Source organism: Bos grunniens, chromosome 15, assembly GCF_055505025.1.
Source record: "Bos grunniens cultivar Pamir isolate PY7600 chromosome 15, Bosgru_T2T1.0, whole genome shotgun sequence".
NCBI lineage: Eukaryota > Metazoa > Chordata > Mammalia > Artiodactyla > Bovidae > Bos > Bos grunniens.
The window spans coordinates 21,145,918-21,167,708 of NC_141179.1; the positions used below are offsets into that span (position 1 = coordinate 21,145,918).

The 21,791-nt window shown below is 35.9% G+C and overlaps 1 protein-coding gene across 9 annotated transcripts in view; it reads right to left on the bottom strand.

Moving 5' to 3' along the window:
- The window catches only part of ARHGAP20 (Rho GTPase activating protein 20), a 218,335-nt gene that overhangs the window by 50,947 nt on the left and 145,597 nt on the right, over window positions 1-21,791 (bottom strand). For 6 of the 9 annotated variants that reach the window (XM_086339118.1, XM_086339117.1, XM_086339119.1 and 3 more), the window contains 3 exons: window positions 8,444-8,485; window positions 7,424-7,508; window positions 4,836-4,913 (listed from right to left, as the gene is read on the bottom strand). In XM_086339118.1, coding sequence (XP_086195244.1) covers window positions 4,836-4,913; window positions 7,424-7,508; window positions 8,444-8,485 — 205 coding nt within the window. The remainder of the gene's footprint in view (window positions 1-4,835; window positions 4,914-7,423; window positions 7,509-8,443; window positions 8,486-21,791) is intronic. The other 3 variants (XM_086339121.1, XM_086339123.1, XM_086339124.1) reach the window with 1 other exon arrangement.

Below are 21,791 nucleotides of genomic sequence, written 5' to 3' on the forward strand. Positions count from 1 at the left end.
GATCTTTTTCAGAGTTCTAACTTCTGCTTCTCTAAACTTCTCAAAGAATATTGGATTTAATCTACAACATGCCCCTGCAAAGACAACTTTGTTATCCAGAAAGCTACAACCCTGCTATGTCTGTGATGAAAAAGTAAAATCTCAAAGGCTGACTTCTGAGTGGAAGTCAGTTTAGCTGCTTCTGAGTAGAAGGAGAAGAATGACCACGGGGCTTTGAGGAGAGAGACAGGTAGCTGGCACGGTCTACACTGGCTTTACTTTGAGCAAGTCCAGGCCTGGGGACAGAAAGGACAAGAATTCTGTCTAGAGAATAGGCCCAGTTATAGGGAACAATGAAACTGTTCACTAGCAGAATCACAACCCAGCAGTATTTAAAATCCCACTTGAAAGAAACAATATTAAATTATACAGACTTTGCTGTATCCTTTAAAAGAGGATAAAGCAAAAATGTCTTAAATGAAACTGCAACAGATGGGCAATATTTAATATTCTTACCTTTATCTTCTAATTAAAAATTATGATCCTGACCTTATAATGGAGGGTCCTGGCTAAGAGATTACATCTCCCACTGCCCTCCCCTACTCCATCATGTCCTTCATTGTTTCCTAGTCAAAAAACTTTATTGCAAACAGGAAGAGCAATTTAGTAAAAATCCTATCTTTTTTTATAGTGTTTGAAAACACTTTAATAATCCCTTACAACCTAAAAACCAAACTGCCTCAATTCCTAATTATACTGAACAGAAATATTTTTGGTATGATGAGACTGATCACTTTATCCAGAAGAACACAAATGTCATTAATTAATTAATCTCTCTCCTTCCCCTTTAAACTGTTCATTCTCTTCTAATGTATAAGCTTATATAAGAAATCAATGCAGAGGTGTCTGCTTTATCCAGTGCATATATATTTCATTATATCTTAAATATATTATTAAATTTAACTAAAATAAATCTGATTTATTATCCTCAATTTTGGTTGCCCTGAGTTTTTAAGGACTTACAATTGGAATGTGTAAAAGCAAATTGAAACAGTTAAGACTATGGGATGTCTTTAATACATGTTACATCTTAGTAACACTACATTTTCATACTTATGGAGAATCTCACTCAAGAAATGATGTTGTTCAAGTGTTTCCTTTAGTTCCATCCTTCTGAAAGCCATTCCCTTTAACACAAAAACCCATTATGTGATTTTTACATACTGGTAGGGAGAATACGAGAACTTTCTAACTCTCTTTCCCTACCTCATCTTCAAACATTCCAATCTTCTCTATCAATAAAATTTCAAAAACTCACCACTGCCCCATGAAACAGAAAGAAGCAGAAGCTAAAAGCAAAGCAAGAGAAAATGTGGTGTGCATACTAAAATGCTTTAAAATCCATGATCTAATTCAAAGCTTATTTTTAAATTTACCAGTTCATTTGGAGGTAGAACAACCCCATCTTCTGGACCTGCAGCCACTGAATATGGTTACTAACTATTATGTTCTTTATGTAAAAATTCTATTGTAGGGTAAATCCTTCAGAATCCATCATTCTAAGACTGATTGAGTCTTGGGATAATAAGTGAATAATCAGGTAAGGAAGAAGAACCAGGAGAGGAGATAGGAAAATAAGAGTTACATAGTAACAAGTGAAAAGAGGGGAAAGAGGTTGAAACTTTCTATTAAGAATTTTATATCAAAAAATCCTAACTGTATATGTATAGCATATAATATTAAAATGCATGTTAACATTCTAACATTGTAGTCTAAACTTATTATGCTTTTCAGTTAACACAAGTTATAAAATGGGAATGGAAGAAGAGTACTCAATATTAAGCTAATATTAAAACTTTACTGTTCCAAGTGAAAGACCTATACACTGAAAACTATGTAATATCAATAGAAGAAACTGAAGATGATATAAATAAATGACAAAATAAATATAATCCCTATCAAAATATGGGCTTCCCAGGTGACACTAGTGGTAAGGAAATCCCCTGCCAATGCAGGAGACATGAGAGATGCAGGTTCGGTCCCTGGGTCGGGAAGATCCCCTGGAGGAGGGCGTGGCAACCCACCCCAGTACCGTTCTGGAGAATCTCATGGACAGAGGAGCCTGGAGGGTTATGGTCCTACACGACTAAAGCGACTTAGCATGCATGCACACGCTATCAAAATATACACATTTTTTCACAGAACTAGAATAAATAATCTTAAAATTTGTATGGAACCACCACAAAAGACCTCGAATAGCCAAAGAAATCTTGGGAAAAAAAATGCTCCTTGGCTTCAAATAATACTAAAAAGCTATAGTTAATCAAGACTGTTATGATACTGGCACAAAAATACACACAAAGATTAATGCAATAGGATAGTGGACCCAGAAATAAACTCATGTGTACATGGTCAATTAATCTACAACAAAGTATGAAAGAATACACAATGGGGAAAATAAAGTCTCTTCAATAAGTGGTATTGGGAAAATAAGACAGCTACATGTGAAAAATAAAATAAGAATATTTTCCCTAACACATACAAAAATAAATTCAAAATGGATTGAAGGCCTAAAGGTTAAGAACTGAAAAACAAACTCCTAGAAGAGAACATAAGCAGAACACTTTTAAAATCATAACAATGTTTTTTTTGGATCTATCTCTTAAGGCAAAATGAATAAGAACAAAAATAAAGAAATATGACCTCATTAAATTAGTAAAAGCTTTTGCATAGCAAAGGAAACCAGTGATAAAACAAAAAGATAACCTACAGGATGGGGGAAGATATTTGGAAATGATATGACCAATAAAGGATTTAAATCCATATTTACACAGCTCATACAAATCAATATCAAAAAACTGATCCAATCCCAAAATGGGCAGAAGACCTGAACAGATATTTTTCCAAAGATGGCTTGCAGGTGGCTAGCTAACAGGCACATGAAAAGATGATCAACATCACTAAGTATCAGAGAAATGCAAATCAAAACAATGAGATATTACCTCACACCTTTAAGAAAGGTTATCATCAGGACTTCCCTGGTAGCCACTGATTAAGAATCCGACTTGCAAATACAGGAGATGTGGGTTTGATCCCTGGTCAGGAAACTAAGATTCCACCTGCCACAAAGAAAGCAGCCTATGCACAGCAACTACTGAAGCCCGCACGCTCTGGAGCCTGTGTAACTCTAGAGAGCCCCTACGCCACAACGAAGACCCAATGCAGCTAAAGAAGTAAATATTAAAAACTGTTATTGGAGTACCTGGACACTCAAATGCAAAAACAAAACAAAAAAAGGCTATCATCAAAACAACCACAAATAACAAAAGTGTTCAAAGATGCAGAGAAAAAAGAATCTTTGTACATTGCCGGTGAAAATGTAAACTGGTGCGGCCCTGGTGGAAAATAGTATGGAGGCTCCTCAAAAAACTACAACTACCATGAGATTCAGTCATCCTACTCCTGTGTATATATGCAAAGAAAACAAAAACACTAATTTGAAAAGATATATGTACCCCAATGTTCACAGTGGCATTGCTTATAATAGCCAAGATATTGAAGCAATCCAAATGTCAATCAATAGACAAATGGATGAAGAATATGTGGTATATGTGTGTATAAAAAATGGAATGCTACTCAGCCATAAGTAAGAATGAAAATTTTGTCATTTGCAACACAACATGAATAGACCTGGAAGGTATTGTGCTTACTGAAATAAGTTAAGACAGAGAACAAATACTGCATGCACTCATTCATATGTAAAATCCAAAAAAAAACCCCCAAGTGAACAGATACAGCAAAAGAGGAACATACATAGAAAGAACAAACTACCATTACCAATGAGGAGTAGGTTAGGAGGAAGGGCAAGGTAGGTGAAGGGGATTATGAGGTATAAAACTATTAGGTATAAAATAAATTAAGATACACGGATGCAATGTATAGCGTAGGGAATATAGATAATCTTTTACAATAATTATATGCTGAAGAATTGATGCTTTTGAACTGTGGTGTTGGAAAAGACTCTTAAGAGTCCCTTGGACTCCAAGGAGATCCAACCAGTCCATCCTAAAGGAGATCAGTCCTGAGTGTTCATTGGAGGGACTGATGTTGAAGCTGAAACTCCAATACTTTGGTCACCTGATGCAAAGAGCTGACTCATTTGAAAAGACCCTGATGCTGGGAAAGATTGAAGGCAGCAGGAGAAGGGGATGACAGAGGATGAGATGGTTCGACGGCATCACTTACTCAATGGACCTGAGTTTGAGTAAACTCTGGGAGCTGGTGAGGGACAGGGAGGCCTGGCGTGCTGCAGTCCATGGGGTCGCAAAGAGTCAGATGTGACTGAGCGACTGAACTGAACTGATATGGAGTATAATCCATAAAAACATCAAATCACTATGTTGTACACTTGAAACCAATACAATATTATAATTCAACTATAGTTCAATTCAAAAGAAAACAAAACTCTCAAAAAGAATAAAAAACTGTTGTCATTATTTTCCATATTTTTGAGAACAAAATATGACTTTGGTACCTCTAAGAATCAGCTGTCTTATGATGGAAGGGATAGTATTTATAATAATCTAAAGTATCAAATAAAGGGCTTCCCTGGTGGCTCAGATGGTAAAGAATCATCTTCAATGCATGAGACGTGGGTTCAATCCCTGGGTTGGGAAGATCCCTTGGAGGAGGGCATGGCAACCCACTCCAGTATTCTTGCCTGGAGAATCCCCATGGACAGAGGAGCCTGGCGGGCTACAGTCCACGGGGTCACAAAGAGTCGGACATAACTGAGTGGCTAAGCACAAAGCATCAAAGTTTGTTTTTAATTAAGAATATCTAGCAGAGTAACTTACAGTTATCCCTAGCATTGGTAGTGACATGTTGATAACTTCATTTGCTGTATCTGAATTCGTTACTGTTATAGTTTTAGACTGTGGAGAAAAAAAGAAATACAGATATAAATAAAGGATTTTAAACCAGGGGAACAAATAATTACTGTCAAATGATTATCCACAGGCAAATCTTGATTTCAAGTGTTGACAAAGTACCACTTAGGTAGAACACAAATCCTTGATTATAATTTATTTTCGTTCAATTTTTATAGTATTCCTTTTAATAAAACATCTCTTCCTCTTAAAATATGACTCAAAATATGAGATCTTCAGCCAGAAAGAAAAAGAGTAAATATAGTTCAGAGAGATTACATGGACCACTCTCGAAACCAAACAAAAAGTCAGAGAGGCTGGTCCTCTGCATCATGTCTATGACTATTTCCATAAAGCAACATGTGATAAAAAAGGGAGAACATTAAACTATTTTCCATTTTTTTCTGAGCACTGTTTTCACAGTGTGGGTTTTTATTTCTTTGTATGGTAAAAAATCAGTTTAGACAAAATCAGAATAAGAACTGGTTACAAAATTTAAAGTTTGGAATTAAAAGCACTATTTATTGAGCACTTTCTGTATGTCAGGCACTGTGGCTGCTGAGACTCACTGCTGAAATCTGAAGAGGCCTTAAAACCAAAGAATCTGGCAAATAAACTGAACAGTTTAGAAAACTCAATTCTGTTACCAACTCTGCTACTGAATAGAGTATCTATAATATCCCTGTGTTAAATGCTCAACTACACTGAGAGATTACTGCTTAAAAATAAATAGTTCTCAACAAGAGAAATGGAATTGACGAGATTACCTATAGAGTTCACTGAATTATAAGACATTATTTAAAAATAAGACAATGCTATGCTATCAAAAAAGAAATAAATATTGGGAATTTGGGATTGACACACACACACTGTTGTATTTAAAACAGATAACCAACAAGGACCTACTTACTATATAGCACAAGGGACTCTGCTCAATACTCTTTAATAAACCAAGAGGGAGAAGAACTTGAAAAAGTATAGATACATGTGTATGTAAACTGAATCACTTTGCTATACACTTGAAACTAGCACAACATTGTTAAATCAATCAACTATACTCCATTATAAAATAAACATTAAAAAGGAAGTATTTACTATGCACATAGGTAGATTTTACATATTCTAATTATCATATAAATAAGCAATTAGTGCTGTGTCCCTGATAAGGCTTAAATGGCACAAATAAGTAAAATAAATGGAAACAGAATGATCTAAAAATAAAGCTAAGTGAAATCCACTGATAACTCATCACTTATCTATCCTTGTATTTATTCTCTATAAATACAATAACAAATTGCTTCTGAAATTCATTCACTGATTTCAAACTGCATTCCTTATAATTTCAAGGATTAAGCAAAAGTATCAGAAATGAACAGGGAAAGCTCAGTGTTTGTCTTCCACCAGAAAGACCTATCCTATAACACTAATAACCACTCCCAAAGTATCTGGTTTCTAAAATAATGATTTTTCTTAATATTAGGTATATATGTTCAAAATAGTAATTATAGGATGTGTTTTTTTTTTTTTCTTGCATGCATCTCTGGTAGAAAAAAAAAACGAATTCTTAGCAGATGCATATTCTTTGGCTAGTAAACAAAAAAAATAGCAATTTAACTAGAGCATGTGGCTATTTTTTCCCACATTAGCAGAATTCACTAACAAGTTGTGCATAACTAAAGGCCAAGGAGAATGAATGCCTCTCATACATGCACTCCTATGTGGGGGGAATCACTCTGGAAGCAGGGCTCCCTGTAAGGAGACTCTTGCCATGGAGCAACTTCAGAGAGCAAAAGACCGTGTGTCACATCATCACGAACTGAAGCAGGATATGAGTGATAAAACAGAGCTGCTGAGAAGTGTGACAATCTACAGTATCATAAAAATGCTCATTTCTATTTTGTGCATTATCGACAACATTTTGGACTATATTTCAGTCATAAGATTGCATATAACACCTAGGGCTAAACAAACTTAATTTTTATTTTGACCAAAATGATAAAATCTGTGCTGATTCATTAAAAATGTTATCTCTCTCGGCTCATCCATTTGTTAAGCTGAGGAATTCAATACCTAAAAACTCAAAGAATGAAGAACTTTCCAAAACTTACTCTCAACTTAAGAAGTGACAGGTTGGAAAACTTGCTTAATACTAATAGGAAATATCTCCTTGTGGAAATGTCTTTACTACGAGCCTCTGTGGCTGCTACTGAAAAGATCCAGAGAAGCATTAATGTCAGAGGAAGGACAGAGACATCTGACAGGCAATAATCTTACCAAGTGTAAATGTTAAATACTGAGTTAATATGAATTTCTCTCACTTCATTTTCTCTAGGGTTACTTTTCATATGTACAACACAGATATCCAGGGAAATATACCTTCTCACAATGTATTTTTCTAAATGCCTACCTTCCACAGCACATACCCAGCCTGTCTGCCTGCCTGTCTCTCTTTCTATCCAGGTGTTCTGCCTTAGGCAGGGACTTAGAATTTAATGTTCTGACTTAGAAACACTTACATAGGCACAATTCCCAATGTCCTTGGCGAAGATTTTGAGGGGAATGCTCTTCGGGTAGTCCTTTTCTTTCTCTAGATTGATGTATCTAATCAAACGCAACAACAACCCAAAACAACACTGAGTCAGATGGATTTTGCTAATGGCTTATTTTTAAAGCATTCTATTTTGCTAATATTTTCAATATATTTATGTGCTATTTTTAAAAAGACAGATGGAAAGACTCAGCAAAGTCAGATTACATTATGGGTTGGAAGAGAATTAAAAAAAAAATTTCTCAGGACATTAGGCATAGGCACAAAGAAGAACAGAGGAGATCCATTTTAAAAGAGGTTTGGGAAGCACAGTCCGGTTAAGACATCTTTTGGTGATGCTTTATCCTCAACACTTCCCTACATTTTCTGGACTGTCCACTTAGCACTTATCTTAGCGATAAGTACAGGAGCATATATACTACTTTACTAGACCAAACCAAAACAATGGGCTTTTACTTCTCATTGAGCTATACACCTTGGTTTTCTCCAAGCTTGGGAAGGGAGAGCAGAGAGGAAGGACGGAAGGACTATGGGAATAAGAGATGAGCCTCAATTGATCATTTTAGTCCATATGCTCAAAGGTTGGGATAATAATTGAATTTTGAGGGGCTCAGCAGAAAACCTCCATGAATGGAAACGGAAATAATACATGCTTTGAGGAAACTGTTAGCTCCAAATGGTAGGCTGGGAACACAGAAAGAGATGGGAAAGATTATTGATAAATTTCTGTCTAGAAAGATCTAACCAGACCTCAACATTCTCCTTCCTAGTAAGAAAGAAATACATGTAATCAGAGAACATTACTTACAGTAAGCAGTAGCTAATGTACAGTTTAAACAGCTTATTTTGAGGACAAATGAACAGTTTCTATTAAGGTGAAGGGGGATAGCTTGGGGCACATTCTTGCAGAAAAAACTTTAATTCATTTACTTCATTAAGATGTAATTATACCTTACAGAATTAGAAAATACATACTAAAAAAAAATACCTTTGAAGGAGAGAGAGCCATTTGTCCTTCTGTTCTGGAGAACTGCAATAAGAAAATGGGAGACAAAATTAAACTACGCAAAATACTTATTTTAACTTTTTAAATTCAGATGGAATAACAACAGCCTGTTACTGATATGGGCCCACATGGCTGCAACCTTGGCATAACTGTGTCCTAAAGAACCCTGAAGTGAAATGGCTATTAGGAAGAACTACACAGTCAAGCATAGTGTTATTAAAACCTCCTGGATGGATCCAAGACAGACCCACTTCTCTACTTCATGGCTCTTTTACAAGTGGTATACTGATAGTGGAAAAGGTAAATGACTGGGAATTCAAAAATTGCATGTATTCAAAAATACATGCAATATGTATCATTATGGACATATCACATAACATCGCTAAGCTTCAACACCCACATCTGTAATTATCTCAGAGTGTTTTTGTAGTTTTCAGTGGCATGCAAATAAAAACTATGTTTCTTTTGAGATTAAAGAGATTAAGGAGAAATTTGGCATATTGATGGAAATATCTTGGCTCAGAAACCAGTTTATTGTCAGCAAAAGAAACATTTATTTCTCTATACATATGGTAGGACTAAAATTTAGCCAATGAATTAATACAAAATTTATTTTTAATTACTATAATCATCTAAGATCAATTCATTTAAACAAATAACTATTAATTTTCCTGCTGAAGTCACTGCTGCATTTAATTCTTAAAGTTAAAAATAAAGTTTATTTCTATATGGTCTTGTTACTCATTAGCTCTTAAAATCATATTTCTAACCTTCTCAAAGAAGTTGGAAACACTAGTTATTTTCTTCTTCCAGAAAAATACACTTAACAAACATTTGTAATTTGTTTCTTTGTTGCTTAGCAATTTTCCCCATAAGTAATCTCCCAGAATTGGTCATTCCAAAGTGCACTGTATCTCTTTTGCCACTGACCAATTTTCATCTTTCATAATGCTTATAATCTTTTACGCCTTCTTTCATAAACAGAAGATTTTCTAGGTTCATTAATGTCAAATATTGCATTTATTTAGCAAAAATTTATGTTGAAAAAAAGGGTGTGTTTTCTTTAGACTTTTAAACTTTTTTCAAAGCAATTAAGAAGATCACCCCTTTAAACACATAGTATTTTTTAAAACTTTTTTTGGCATTTTTTAAAACTTCTAATTGACATGTAAGATACACAAACTGTAGAATGCTTAAAAGTACAGTTTGAAAATTTTTCACAAATTGAACATACCCATGTGACTCACACCCATATTCCACAGAAAACCACCTTTTCAGGTGTCCCTGTGTTCATTTTCAGGCACTAGTTCCCACTATCTTGACTTCTAACAAAACAGAACAGTTTTGTTTGTTTGAGCACTTCTTATAAATGTAACCATATAGTATGTGCTATTTTTGTACACGGCTTCTTTCATTTAGCATTATATTTGTGAGACAGCCATATTACTGTATGTGGTTTTAGCTTGTTCATTCTCATTGCTGTACAGCGTTCCATTGTTTGAATATACAGTAATTGTGAGTAATGAGTTAATCAAAAGGAACAAATTTTTAAGTGCATCAGGTCAACTCATTGAAATTGATTTGGTAATCTTGTAGTTCCGCTATCTCTTGCTCTAGGCAAGAATCCAGGACTTCTCTTTCCTTGCTAAAGCTGCTGCTAAGTTGCTTCAGTGGTGTCCGACTCTGTGCGACGCCAGAGACGACAGCCCACCAGGCTCCCCCGTCCCTCGGATTCTCCAGGCAAGAACACTGGAGTGGGTTGCCATTTCCTTCTCCAATGCATGAAAGTGAAAAGTGAAAGTGAAGTCGCTCTGTCGTGTCTGACTCCTAGCGACCGTCCATGGGATTTGCCAGGCAAGAGTACTGGAGTGGGTTGCCATTGCCTTCTCCGAGGCACTTTTATAGAACTAAAAACAGAAGTACTCCAAAATCAAGGCTAGCTCTGAGTTTAATAAGCACCTATGATAAGAGCCAGGAGAGAAGAAAGTGGTATATCTTAGTGAAAGAAAAAGGGTAAGACAGACAGGAAAGATTCCCTTAAACCTGGGAGGAGACAGAATCTGTTACCCTTAAGAGTTGGCTGGGAACCATGCACCACTCAGTTGAAGTGCCTAACGAGACAGAAAGCTCCCTGAGGAAATGGTTATAAGGAGTAAGTGGGGAGGCTTGCTCCTAGGAACTAAGGTTTTTATTTTACATCAATAGAGACTTGCAGCCCACAAGTGGCAAGGAATCAGAGCATCTATGGATGCCAAAAACCAACTCTGGGCATAAAAGAGAGAACGTCAGCAGAGATCACAAGAGACTGAAGGTCAGAAGCATTTCATCTGTTTTGAGGACATCACAGAAGTCTCCTGTATTCTGGTTCTACCCTAAGAAAACAGGGGTTCCATTAAAGAAGAAAATTTGATTTCCTAAAAGCCTGGCTAAATAGGGGCTCAAGGTAGATTTTAATTTGATCGATACATAAACAGGCTCTTGTGGCATACCTGAATTTGTAGAATAAGATTCATATTAGGTACCTAAATTAAAATGTTATTCTGATTCCTCTTATAGATAGATCATTGTCAGATTTAAATACTTTCATTATCTTCTGAATAATGTTCCCATTTTATTGCACTGTTCCCACTTGATTATTGTATTTGTCTTAAACCCAAGGAGAAGGTCCTATTTTTCTGACAGAGATAGACCCTAGCGTGAATAGCATCCAAATAGTGAATAAGCATCCACATAGTGATAGAGGTAAGAAATTTCTTTTAGTCTGTTTCAAGATGTGGCATCTACACCACTTCCCAAGGTAAATCATGGAAAATTCACATTTATTGACCACTCTTCCCCCAATTTGACTTAATTGGGAATTTCTTAGAGATTCTGACAGTTGATATCAGCCTTTGATTTCAAAACTATTAATCTACATTTTTGTTTTCTTATAAATATTAGAGTGACTGGCTATGAAAGACTGCTTCTTGAGCTGCTAGCCCAATAACATTTTAAAGCGATCATGAACTAGATTTTCTTAATATTTATTTATATAAATGATTTCTGATGTTCTTTACTCTTTGGTAAAGATCCAAGCCACTTTCTTGGATCATTTCACTTCGGGCTGAAAAATTTCTGTCAGCATTTTTGTTTTTGTAGTACAGTTCTGCTGGCAGTAAATTCTTAGAGTTTAAAAAAATTTTATTTCACTTTCATTTTTGAAGGATATTTTTGCTAGATACAATATTCTAGGTTGAAAGGTTTTTCTTTAATTATTTTTTTAATTGAAGTATAGTTGAATTTAAATTGAATTCCATTTAACGTGTTATAGAAAAATCCAAATGAACTTTGTGGCCAACCCAGTATTATATCTGCTTTAGGTGTACAACACAATGATTGAATATTTTTCTACATTATATCCCATTAAAAGCTACTATATTAATTATAATCCCCTGTGCTGTACAATATATCCTTGTTTCTTATCTGTTTTATCCATAGCAGTTTGTATCTCTTAATCCCATAGCTGTAATGTGTGCCTCCCCACCTCTCACTCCCCATGGTAACCACTACTTTATTTTCTGTTATCTTTGAGTCTATTTCTGCTTTTGTATTTCCATTCATTTTAATTTCTTGATTCCATGTATAAGTGATATTATACAACATTTATCTTTTGCTGACATATATCACTAAGCACAATATTCTGAAGGTTCATTCATGTTGCTGCAGATGGCAGAAGTTCATTCTTTTTTACGTCTGAATAATACTCCATCCTGTGTGTGAGTATATATGCACTGTATCTTTATCCATCCATTCGTCTGTTCATGGATGCTTGGGTTGCTTCCATATCTTGACTCTTATAATGACACTATGAACATTGGGTATATGAATCTTTTTGAATTAGTGTTTTTGCTTTTTTTCTGAATGTATATCCAGGAGTAGAACCGCTGGATCCTATAGCAATTCTAGTTTTAGTTTTCTTTGAAGAGCCTCCATACTGTTTTCCACAATGGCTGTACCAATTTACATTCCCAACAGAGTACAGGGGTTTCCTTTTATCTACATCCTCAAAAACATTTGTTCTTGTCGATGACAGCCATTCTGAAAAGTGTGAGGTGATATCCCATTATTGTTTTGATTTACATTTCTCTGATAATTAGCAAGGTTGAACATCTTTTCATATGCTGTTAGCTAGCCATCTGTAAGTCATCTTTAGAAAAGTGTCTATTCAGGTCTTCTGCCAATTTTGGACTGTTTGTTTTTTGATACTGAGTTGTATGAACTGTTTAAATAGTTTAGATATCAATCTTTTGTTGAACTCATTATTTGCAAATATCTTCTTGCATTCTGTAGGTTGTCTTTTTGTTTTGTCAATGGTCTCCTTTGCTATGTAAGAGCTTTTTAGTTTAAGGGCATTTCTTTATTTTTGCTTTTCTTTATTTTGCCTTAGGAGACAGATCCAAAAAAATAGTTACTGTTTATGTCAAAGACTGTTCTGCCTATGTTTTTGTCTATGAATTTCATGGTTTCTGGTCTTACATTTAGGCCTTTAATACATTTTGTCTTTATTTTCGTTTACAGTATGAAGGGATGTTCTGACCTCACTGTTTCACACATAGATGTACAGTTTTCCTAGTACCATTTGTTGAAGAGACTTTAATCTCTCCATTGTATATTCTTGCCTCCTTTGTAGTACATTAATTGACCGAAAGTATGTGGGTTTATTTCTGGGATCACTATTCTATTTCATTGATCTATGTATCTGTTTTTGGGCTAGGCTCATGCTGTTTTGATTACTGTAGCTTTGTAGTATAATTTGCAGTCTGGGAGGGTAACACCTCTAGCTTTGTTCTTTTTTCTCAAGATTACTTCGGCAATTCAGGGTCTTTTGTACTTCCATATGAATATCAGGATTATTTGTTCAGTTCTGTGAGGCCACTTTAACAATATTAATTCATCTAATCTAAGAGCATGGGAGATCTTTCCATTTCCTTGTATCAGCTTCAGTTTCCTTGAATGTTTTAGTTTTCAGTGTATAGGTCTATGTTAAGTTTATTCCTAGGCATTATATTCTTTTTGCTATGATTTTAGATGGGATTTTTTTTCTTGCTTTCTCTTTCTGTTAGTTTAGTACTTGTATATGGAAAAGCAACAGATTTATGTATATTAATCTCATATCCTGCAACTTCTGAATTCATCTATTAGTTCTAATAATTTTGGGTGGAGACATTAGGGTTTTCTATACATAGTATCTTGTCATCTGCAAATAGTGACAGTTTTACTTCTGCTCTTCCACTTTGGATGCCTTTCATTTCTTTTTCTTGTCTGATTGCTGTGAGTTAGACTTCCAATAGCATGTTAAATAGAAATGGTAAGAGTGGGCTTCCCTGTCTTTCTTTTTAATTTAGAGGAAAGGCTTTCAGCTTTTCACCATTGAGCATGATATTAGGTCTGGGTTTATCAAAATGTTCTTTATTATGCTGAGATATATTCTCTATAATCCAACTTTGATGAGAGTTTTTATCATGAATGGATGTTGAATTCTGCCAAATACACTTTCTGTGTCTCGACACAGAAAGGATTTTTATCCTTCCATTTGTTAATGTGACATATCACACTGATTGATTTGCAAATACTGAACTGTCCTTGTGCCCCTGGAATAAATTCTACTTCATCATTGTGTATGGTTCTTTCTATATACTGTTGGTTCCATTTGCTAATATGTTGCTAAGGGTTTTTGCATGTCTATTCATCAAAGATATTGACCTCTAATTTTTTTGGAGCATCTTTGTCTGGTTTTGGTATCAGGGTAATGGTGCTCTCAGAGAATGAGTTTGGGAGTGTCTCCTTCAATTTTTTTGGAGAGTTTGAGAGGATTGATATTAGCTTTCCTTTATATGTTTGGTAGAATTTTCCTGCGAAGCCAGAATTTCCCTGTGAATTCCTAGACTTTTGTTTGCTAGCAGTTTTTTAAAAAATAACAAATTCAATGACAGTACTAGTGATCAGTCTGTTCAAATTGTTTGTTTACTCCTAATACAATGTTAGCAGGTTTTGTTGGAAATTTGTCTATTTCTTCTATGTTGTCCAATTTGTTGGCAAACAATTGTTCACAGGATTCACTGATGATTTTTGTATCTCTGTGGCATTGGTTGTTAATTTCTCCTCTTTCATTTATTTTATTTCCTTGGGTCCTCTCCCTTTTCTTCTTGGGGAACCTCATTAAAGGTTTATCAATTCTGTTTATCTTTTCAAAAAACAAGCTCATGGTTTCATTGATCTTTTCTATTTTTTTGGGGGGGGTGGAGGGACTGTATTTTATTTGTTTCTTTTCTGATCCTTACTATTTCTTTCCTTCTGCTGACTTTGGGGCTTTGTTTGTTCTTCTCTTTCTATTCCTTTAGATGGCAGGTTAGGTTGTATTAGAGATTTTTCTTGTTTCTTGAGGAAGGCCTGTATTGCTATAAGCTTTCCTCTTAAGAGCTGCTTTTGCAACATCCTGCTGTGTTTCCACTGTTATTTTTCTCAAGGTATTTTCTCATTTCTTCTTTCATTTTATCATTGACCCACTGGATTTTCAGTAGCATGTTGTTTAGTCGCCAAGTATTTGTGCTTGTCATGCTTTCCCTGCTGTAACTTGCTGTAATTATTTTCCAGTCACTACTGGAAAAGATGCTTGCTATAATTTCTATCCTGTTAAATTTATTTACACTTGTTTTCTGGCCTAGTATGTAATATATCCTGGAGAATGTTCCATGTACACTTGAAAAGAATGTGTATTCTGCTGGTTTTGGTTGGAGTGTGCTGCAGTTATCTACTAAGTCTACCTGGTTTAGTATGCCATTTAAGGTCATTGTTCCTTTAATAATTTTCTGTCTGGATGATCTGTCTGTTGATGTAAGTGGAGTATTAACATCCCTTACTATTATTGTATTAATAATATTATTGTCAGTTTCTCCACTTATGTCTTTTAATATTTGCTTTACATGTTTAGGTGCTCCTGTACTGAGGGCATATATGTTAATGAGTATAGTATGCTCTACTTGTATTGGTCCTTGTTTTATAAAATAATGCTCTTTTTTGGTCTATTGCTATAGCTTTTTAAAAAATCAATTTTGTCTGTTAAAAATATTGCTACTCCAGCTTTCTTGTCTTTTCCATTCATATGAAATACAAAACATCTTTTCCATGTCGTCACTTTCAGTCTGTGTGTCTTTAGTTCTGAAGTGAGTCTCTTACAGGCAGCATATTGGTGTTTGTTTTTTTTTTTTAAATCCAGTCAGCCATCCCATGTCTGTTGATTGGCACATTTAGTCCAGTGACATTTAAGGTAATTATTGAAAGGTATGTACTCATTGCCATTTTATTATTCTTTTCTGGTTGTTTTTATAGTTCTTCTCTTGTCATTTCTTCTTTTTATGTTTCTTCCCTTGTGGTTTTATGATTATCTTTAGTAGCATGCTTGTGTTCCTTTGTTTTTACTTTTTCAGTTCAGTTCAGTTCAGTCGCTCAGTCGTGTCTGACTCTTTGCGACCCCATGAATCGCAGCACGCCAGGCCTCCCTGTCCATCACCAACTCCCGGAGTTCACTCAAACTCACGTCCATCGAGTCGGTGATGCCATCCAGCCATCTCATCCTCTGTCATCCCCTTTTCCTCCTGTCCCCAATCCCTCCCAGCATCAGAGTCTTTTCCAATGAGTCAACTCTTCGCACGAGGTGGCCAAAATACTGGAGTTTCAGCTTTAGCATCATTCCTTCCAAAGAAATCCCAGGGCTGATCTCCTTCAGAATGGACTGGTTGGATCTCCTTGCAGTCCAAGGGACTCTCAAGAGTCTTCTCCAACACCACAGTTCAAAAGCATCAATTCTTCGGTGCTCAGCTTTCTTCACAGTCCAACTCTAACAGCCATACATGATCACTGGAAAAACCATAGCCTTGACTAGACGGACCTTTGTTGGCAAAGTAATGTCTCTTTTTAAGTACCAATTATAGGTTTTTGATTTGTGGTTATCATGGGGTTCATATACGTTAACCTACAACTACATCTACTTGTTTTAAGCTGTAGTCATTTAAGTGAAACACATTCTAAAAGATGTATATTTTTTATCCCCCTCTCTGACATTTTCTGCTTTTGATGTTATATTTTACATTTTCATGTTATCCCTTAACTATTTATTTGTAGTTATAATAGCTACTTTTATATTTTTTATTCCCCTCTCTGACATTTTCTGCTTTTGATGTCATATTTTACATTTTCATATTATCCCTTAACTATTTATTTGTAGTTATAACAGCTACTTTTAGATATAACTTTTAATATATAACTTTTTAATATACTTTTAATATAGCTTTTTAGTTATAATATCTACTTTTAGCCCTTTTAGTAATAAAAAGACAACTGTTTGTCTTTTTATTTTCATACTAGCTCACTTAAGTGGTTGATTCTCAGTCCCTACTATTTACTTTCCTAGTGGGATTTTCCCTTTCCTACAGATTCTTATTTTCCACTTAGAGGAAATTCTTTAATTATTTTAGGGCAGGTTTAATATGGATGAACTCTTTCAGTTTTTGCCTTCTGAGAAGTCCTTTACCTCTTCTTTGACTCCAAATGATAATCTTGCTAAGTATCACAGGTTCCCTTTACACTTTGAATCCATCATGTCATGCTTCCTGTCCTATTTAGGATCCTCCTTGCTTCCTGTACCTGCGTATCTGTTACTCTCTACAAGTTTGGCAAGTTTTCCACCATAATTTCATGAAATATTGAGTTTCAATTTCTCCCTCTCTTTGCCTTTTGGGTTACCTATAATGTGAATGTTGGTAAGCTTAATTAATGTTATTCCAGAGCTGTCTTAAACTCTTTTCATTTAAACACTTTTTCTGTTCTGATCAGGAGTTTATTATTCTGTTTTCCAGATCACACAGTGTACTATCCTTTCTAGTGTATGTTTTATTTTAGTTATTGAATTCTTCATTTCTAACTGGGTCCTCTTTTATTTTCTAGTTTCTTGTTAAAATTTTTCACTGTGTTCATCTATTTTTCCCTAATCAGGTTAATATTTTTACTATAAATGCTTTGAATTCTTTTTCTTTTTTTTAAAATTTTTTATTCCTTTATTTCTCATGTGTTCCCCATCCTGAACCCTCCTCCCTCCTCCCTCCCCATACCATCCTGATAAACAGTTTATTACATATTTCTCTCGGTTTTTCTCTTACTTCTTCAACTGAAACCAGTTCCTCTGCCTTTTTCATGATGCTTAACATTTTCGGCCTCTGTGTATTTTGGTGAAACACTCACCTATTCCATTCTTGAAATGGTGTACTTAGGTGGGAGCATCCCTATACAGACTGTGTGTGCCCAGTGCCATTGGTGGCAGAGCTGGATCTGATGTAGATGAAAGTCAGACGTTTCCTCAGTGTATGCCAGCAGCAATAGCCTTGGGGGTGGATGTGGCTGGAAATGGATAGGTTAGAGCTGAAGCTACTTGTGAGGCAGGACTTCCTCTCTCTTCAATGGCTCTCAAATTGCTGCAGCAGAAGCCCTGAGATTCAGGCCTCAGCTGGCTCTGTTCCTGTAAGCGTGTGCTTTCATTTCTCTAAGTACTGAAACCTTTGTTGCAGAGTGGGGCCGTGCTGATGCAAGGTGGGGCTCGTGTGGGTTCTTGGTTCATGTCAGCCTCAGACAGACATCTGAGCTGTCTCTAATCTGCTGACTGTGCAAGAACCTGCAATTGTTTCCCTTACTCTACTCATAGGCAGCTGTGGGTCTGCATCCCCTTTGTCCTTCTCCCTCCTCTGCTGCCTCCACCGTCATGTCCTGTACTGCAGGACAGGCAGGGTTTGTGTGAACTCTCCATATATTGTGGCATGAGCTGTAATGAATCAGGCGTCATCAGAGTTCTGGTCTGCCTCTGATGTACTCCTTAAGTAAGCACCAACGATGGCCACTGCTACCCACCCAAACATCACCTCAGGACCAAGTCACCTTTGGTGGCCCAAGTTCTGTTCCTAGTCACGGCAGCTCTTGGTCCAGTGGGGAGTTGCAACTGGAGGAAGCAGGGCTTGAGCATTTCTCCACCAGGCCCAAATCATGCACCACTGAAGTGCTTAGGGAAAACGAGCAGCCCCTAGAGCAATCCTCTATCAGACTTCTCCACTCTGCCTCAGGGGCAAGCCAGCTTATGAGTGTGTATGTGCGTTTCTGTGTATGAAGGAGTGTGTACATGCATGCAAGCAGAGTCCAGGTTTCCCACAGCCTTCTTGTTAGTTCCAGCAGTTCTCCAATGAGCCAAGAGGGCTGGTCTTCCCTGTGTAGGATGCCAGGAGTGGGATGCCCAATCTGTGGTTTGAACTGCTCATTCCCCAGGGCAGGTCTCTGCCCGTGTAATCTCCCTTTTCCTCTGAGGATACTCCTGGTGGCAAGCTCCCAGCCTGATCACTTTTTTTTTCTTCCTGATTACGTGTGGATCTTTCTTACAGCCTTGGTTGTACAGGAGTCTTTCTGCCAGTTTTCAGTGAGAATCATTCCACATGTAGATGTGGAATAATCTACATGGGGGAAGGCAAGTTCTACATCCTCCTACTCTGCCACTTTGATCAATCTTGAGTCTTTAAACACTCTAAAGATGCTATTTCGGTGATCTCTGAAACAGCCATAATTTCTGATGGGAAAACCACAGTGATGCAAACTGTTGTTCCACTGTATGCAATGTCTTGTTTTTTTTCTGGCTGCTTTCATGATTTTCTCTTATATTTAGTTTATAGCAGTTTGTCTATAAATAAATAGGTGAAGTTTTATTCATACTACTCTCATTTAGGGTTCACAGAGCTCACTGGATCTGTACATATATGTCTTTCACCAAATTTGGGAGATTTTTAAATCACTATTTCTAAAATATTTGTTCTGCCACATTCCTTCTCTCTCTTCTTTCCGGAATTCCCATTACATGTATATTATACATTTTGGTTTTCCTCCAAGTCTGTGATGCATTTTTGATTAAAAAATCTTTTTTCCTCTCTTTCTCAGATTGGATAATCTCTGTTGATATACTTTCAAATTCACTGACTTATTTTTCTTTCATTTCCATTTTGCAACTAAAGCCACAGAGAATTTTTTAAAATTTAAGATATTATAATTTTTAGTTCTAGAATTTTCATTTGGCTTTTGAAAAATATTTTCTATGTCTCTGCTAAGATTTCCTATCTTTTCACTCATTTCAATTGGGTTCTTCTTTTACCTACTGAGCATAGTTTTAAGAGTTGCTTGTAAGTTCTTTTATAGAAATTCTAACTAATAGATTATCTCATGATTGGCTTCTATTTATTATCTTTTTCCTTTCTAGATACTTCATAGATTAAAAAACTTCAGATAACACTCTAGACATTATAAATATCTTATTCTGGAGACTATGAGTTTTGTTATATTTGCAAAATAATGTTGATGTTTTAACAGACAACTCATTTTATTAGATTCAAGCTGAATATCCCACCTCTCCTGTGTTCAGCAGAAACTCAGTGCAAGTCTTTCAGCCTTAGCTTGAAGCTGCTTTAAGTCTGTTCCATGCATGTGTGGTTCAGCATTCAGCTGGGCAGAGTCTAAACAGAAAATCTGGAGCTTCCTTTCTCTGATACTCTTCTTTCTGAGATTTCCTCCCTCAAGTTCCTGCAGCTGTGGCTGACCCAAACTCTATACTTCGGTGTTTCAGCCCAGAATGCCTGAGGTTTTGTCAGTTTAGATGCCCTGTACCACGATTTGACTGCAGCCTGCCCTCAGGCTGATGCCTTAAAAGCAGGAAACTCATGCAGTGCTGATGCCTTGTTCCGTTTCAATTCTTCTCCCAAATCTGCCAACATTTTGTTCACTTTCCAGAACCTTCAGGAGGTTGTTGTTTGTGTTTTGTTCAGTTTACAGTTGTTATCTGTAGAGTTGTCCGTGTGTTAAGACCTCACTCTGCCATACCAGAGTCTGAACTCTTCCACACTACTTTTTTTTTTTTTTTTAAAGAGTAATCTTTTAATTTCAAGATAGGTTTAGATTTTCAGGAAAGTTGCAAAGATAGTACAGAGAATCCCTGTATACCTCACACCCAGTTTTTGTTTCTTCTAATGTTATCCTCTCACATTATCAAGGCACATCCATCAAACTAGGAAACCAATATTGGTACATTACCATTAACTACACTACTGACTTCAGATTTCACCAGTGTTTCCATTAATGTCCTTTTCCTATTTTCTATTGTAGGATACCACGTAGTAGATTTAGATATCATGTCTCCTTAGTGACCTTTTCTGGGCCTTTTCATGTTTTTTTTTTTTTTTTTTTGATTGTGACAATTTTGAGGCTTACTGGTCAGGTAACTCTATAGAACATTCCTCAATTTGGGCTTATCTGATATTTTTCTTGTGATTAGACTGGGTCTATGGGTATTGGAGACAAATACCACAGTAGCTTCTCATCACACTATCAAAGCATAGATGATGTCCACATGACATCACCAGGGATGTTAACTTAGTCATTCAGTTAAAGTACTATACTTTTTGAGGAATTATTTTATAAATTATTCTATATTTTCCCTTCTACTTAAAAAAGTTTTATGGAAACTCCTTATTTAAAGACATAATGTAGTCTCACCCTTCACTTGAAATCCCTTCCTTTCAGCTGTAAACACCAGGGAGATTAAACAATATGAAATGACAATATTTAGAGAAGCTTGTCATGAAAAAGAAGACACATGGAGAATGATACAAATGTATGTTTCTTCTAAATAAATTCTTAAAATCCTGTGGTAGGTCAATAGTGCATAATAGAATTTAATGGCATGCCTTTCCTTTATTAGAAGATTAACAGCTCCAAAAAAGTACTTATTTGGTTTTAAAATGATGCCTGAGGAGTTGGATGGTAATGAGGAAGTAGAAAGAAAATTGTGTGCTTGAAATAAAAACCAGCTCTTTTAAGTGTAAAACAAATACTGAACATGCAATTGTTCAAAACCATAAGTCTGAGTTTTCATATGCTCATTCTGAACAGAAAAGTGTCAGTTTAGCCTGTTCAGATAAGAGCACAAAGATTCTCTCTTCATACATTCTCCAACTCCATCCCAGCCAAGGAATAAGTCTTAGGAAACTGACTTTCCTTCCTTGAATTCATAAATCTGGTTTTTATTGTCACACCTCTGTAGATACCAAGTTAGAACATGATGTACAGTTAGGAACCACATTATTTCATGACATTAAATTTATGTCTATAATCATAAACTATTTTTAAAGAAAATCTGGGAGTATAAACCAGTTATTCAAGCTTAATCGGAGTCTTTTATGGAATTTGTTTCAGTAAAACGTCTGTTTCAGTGGTT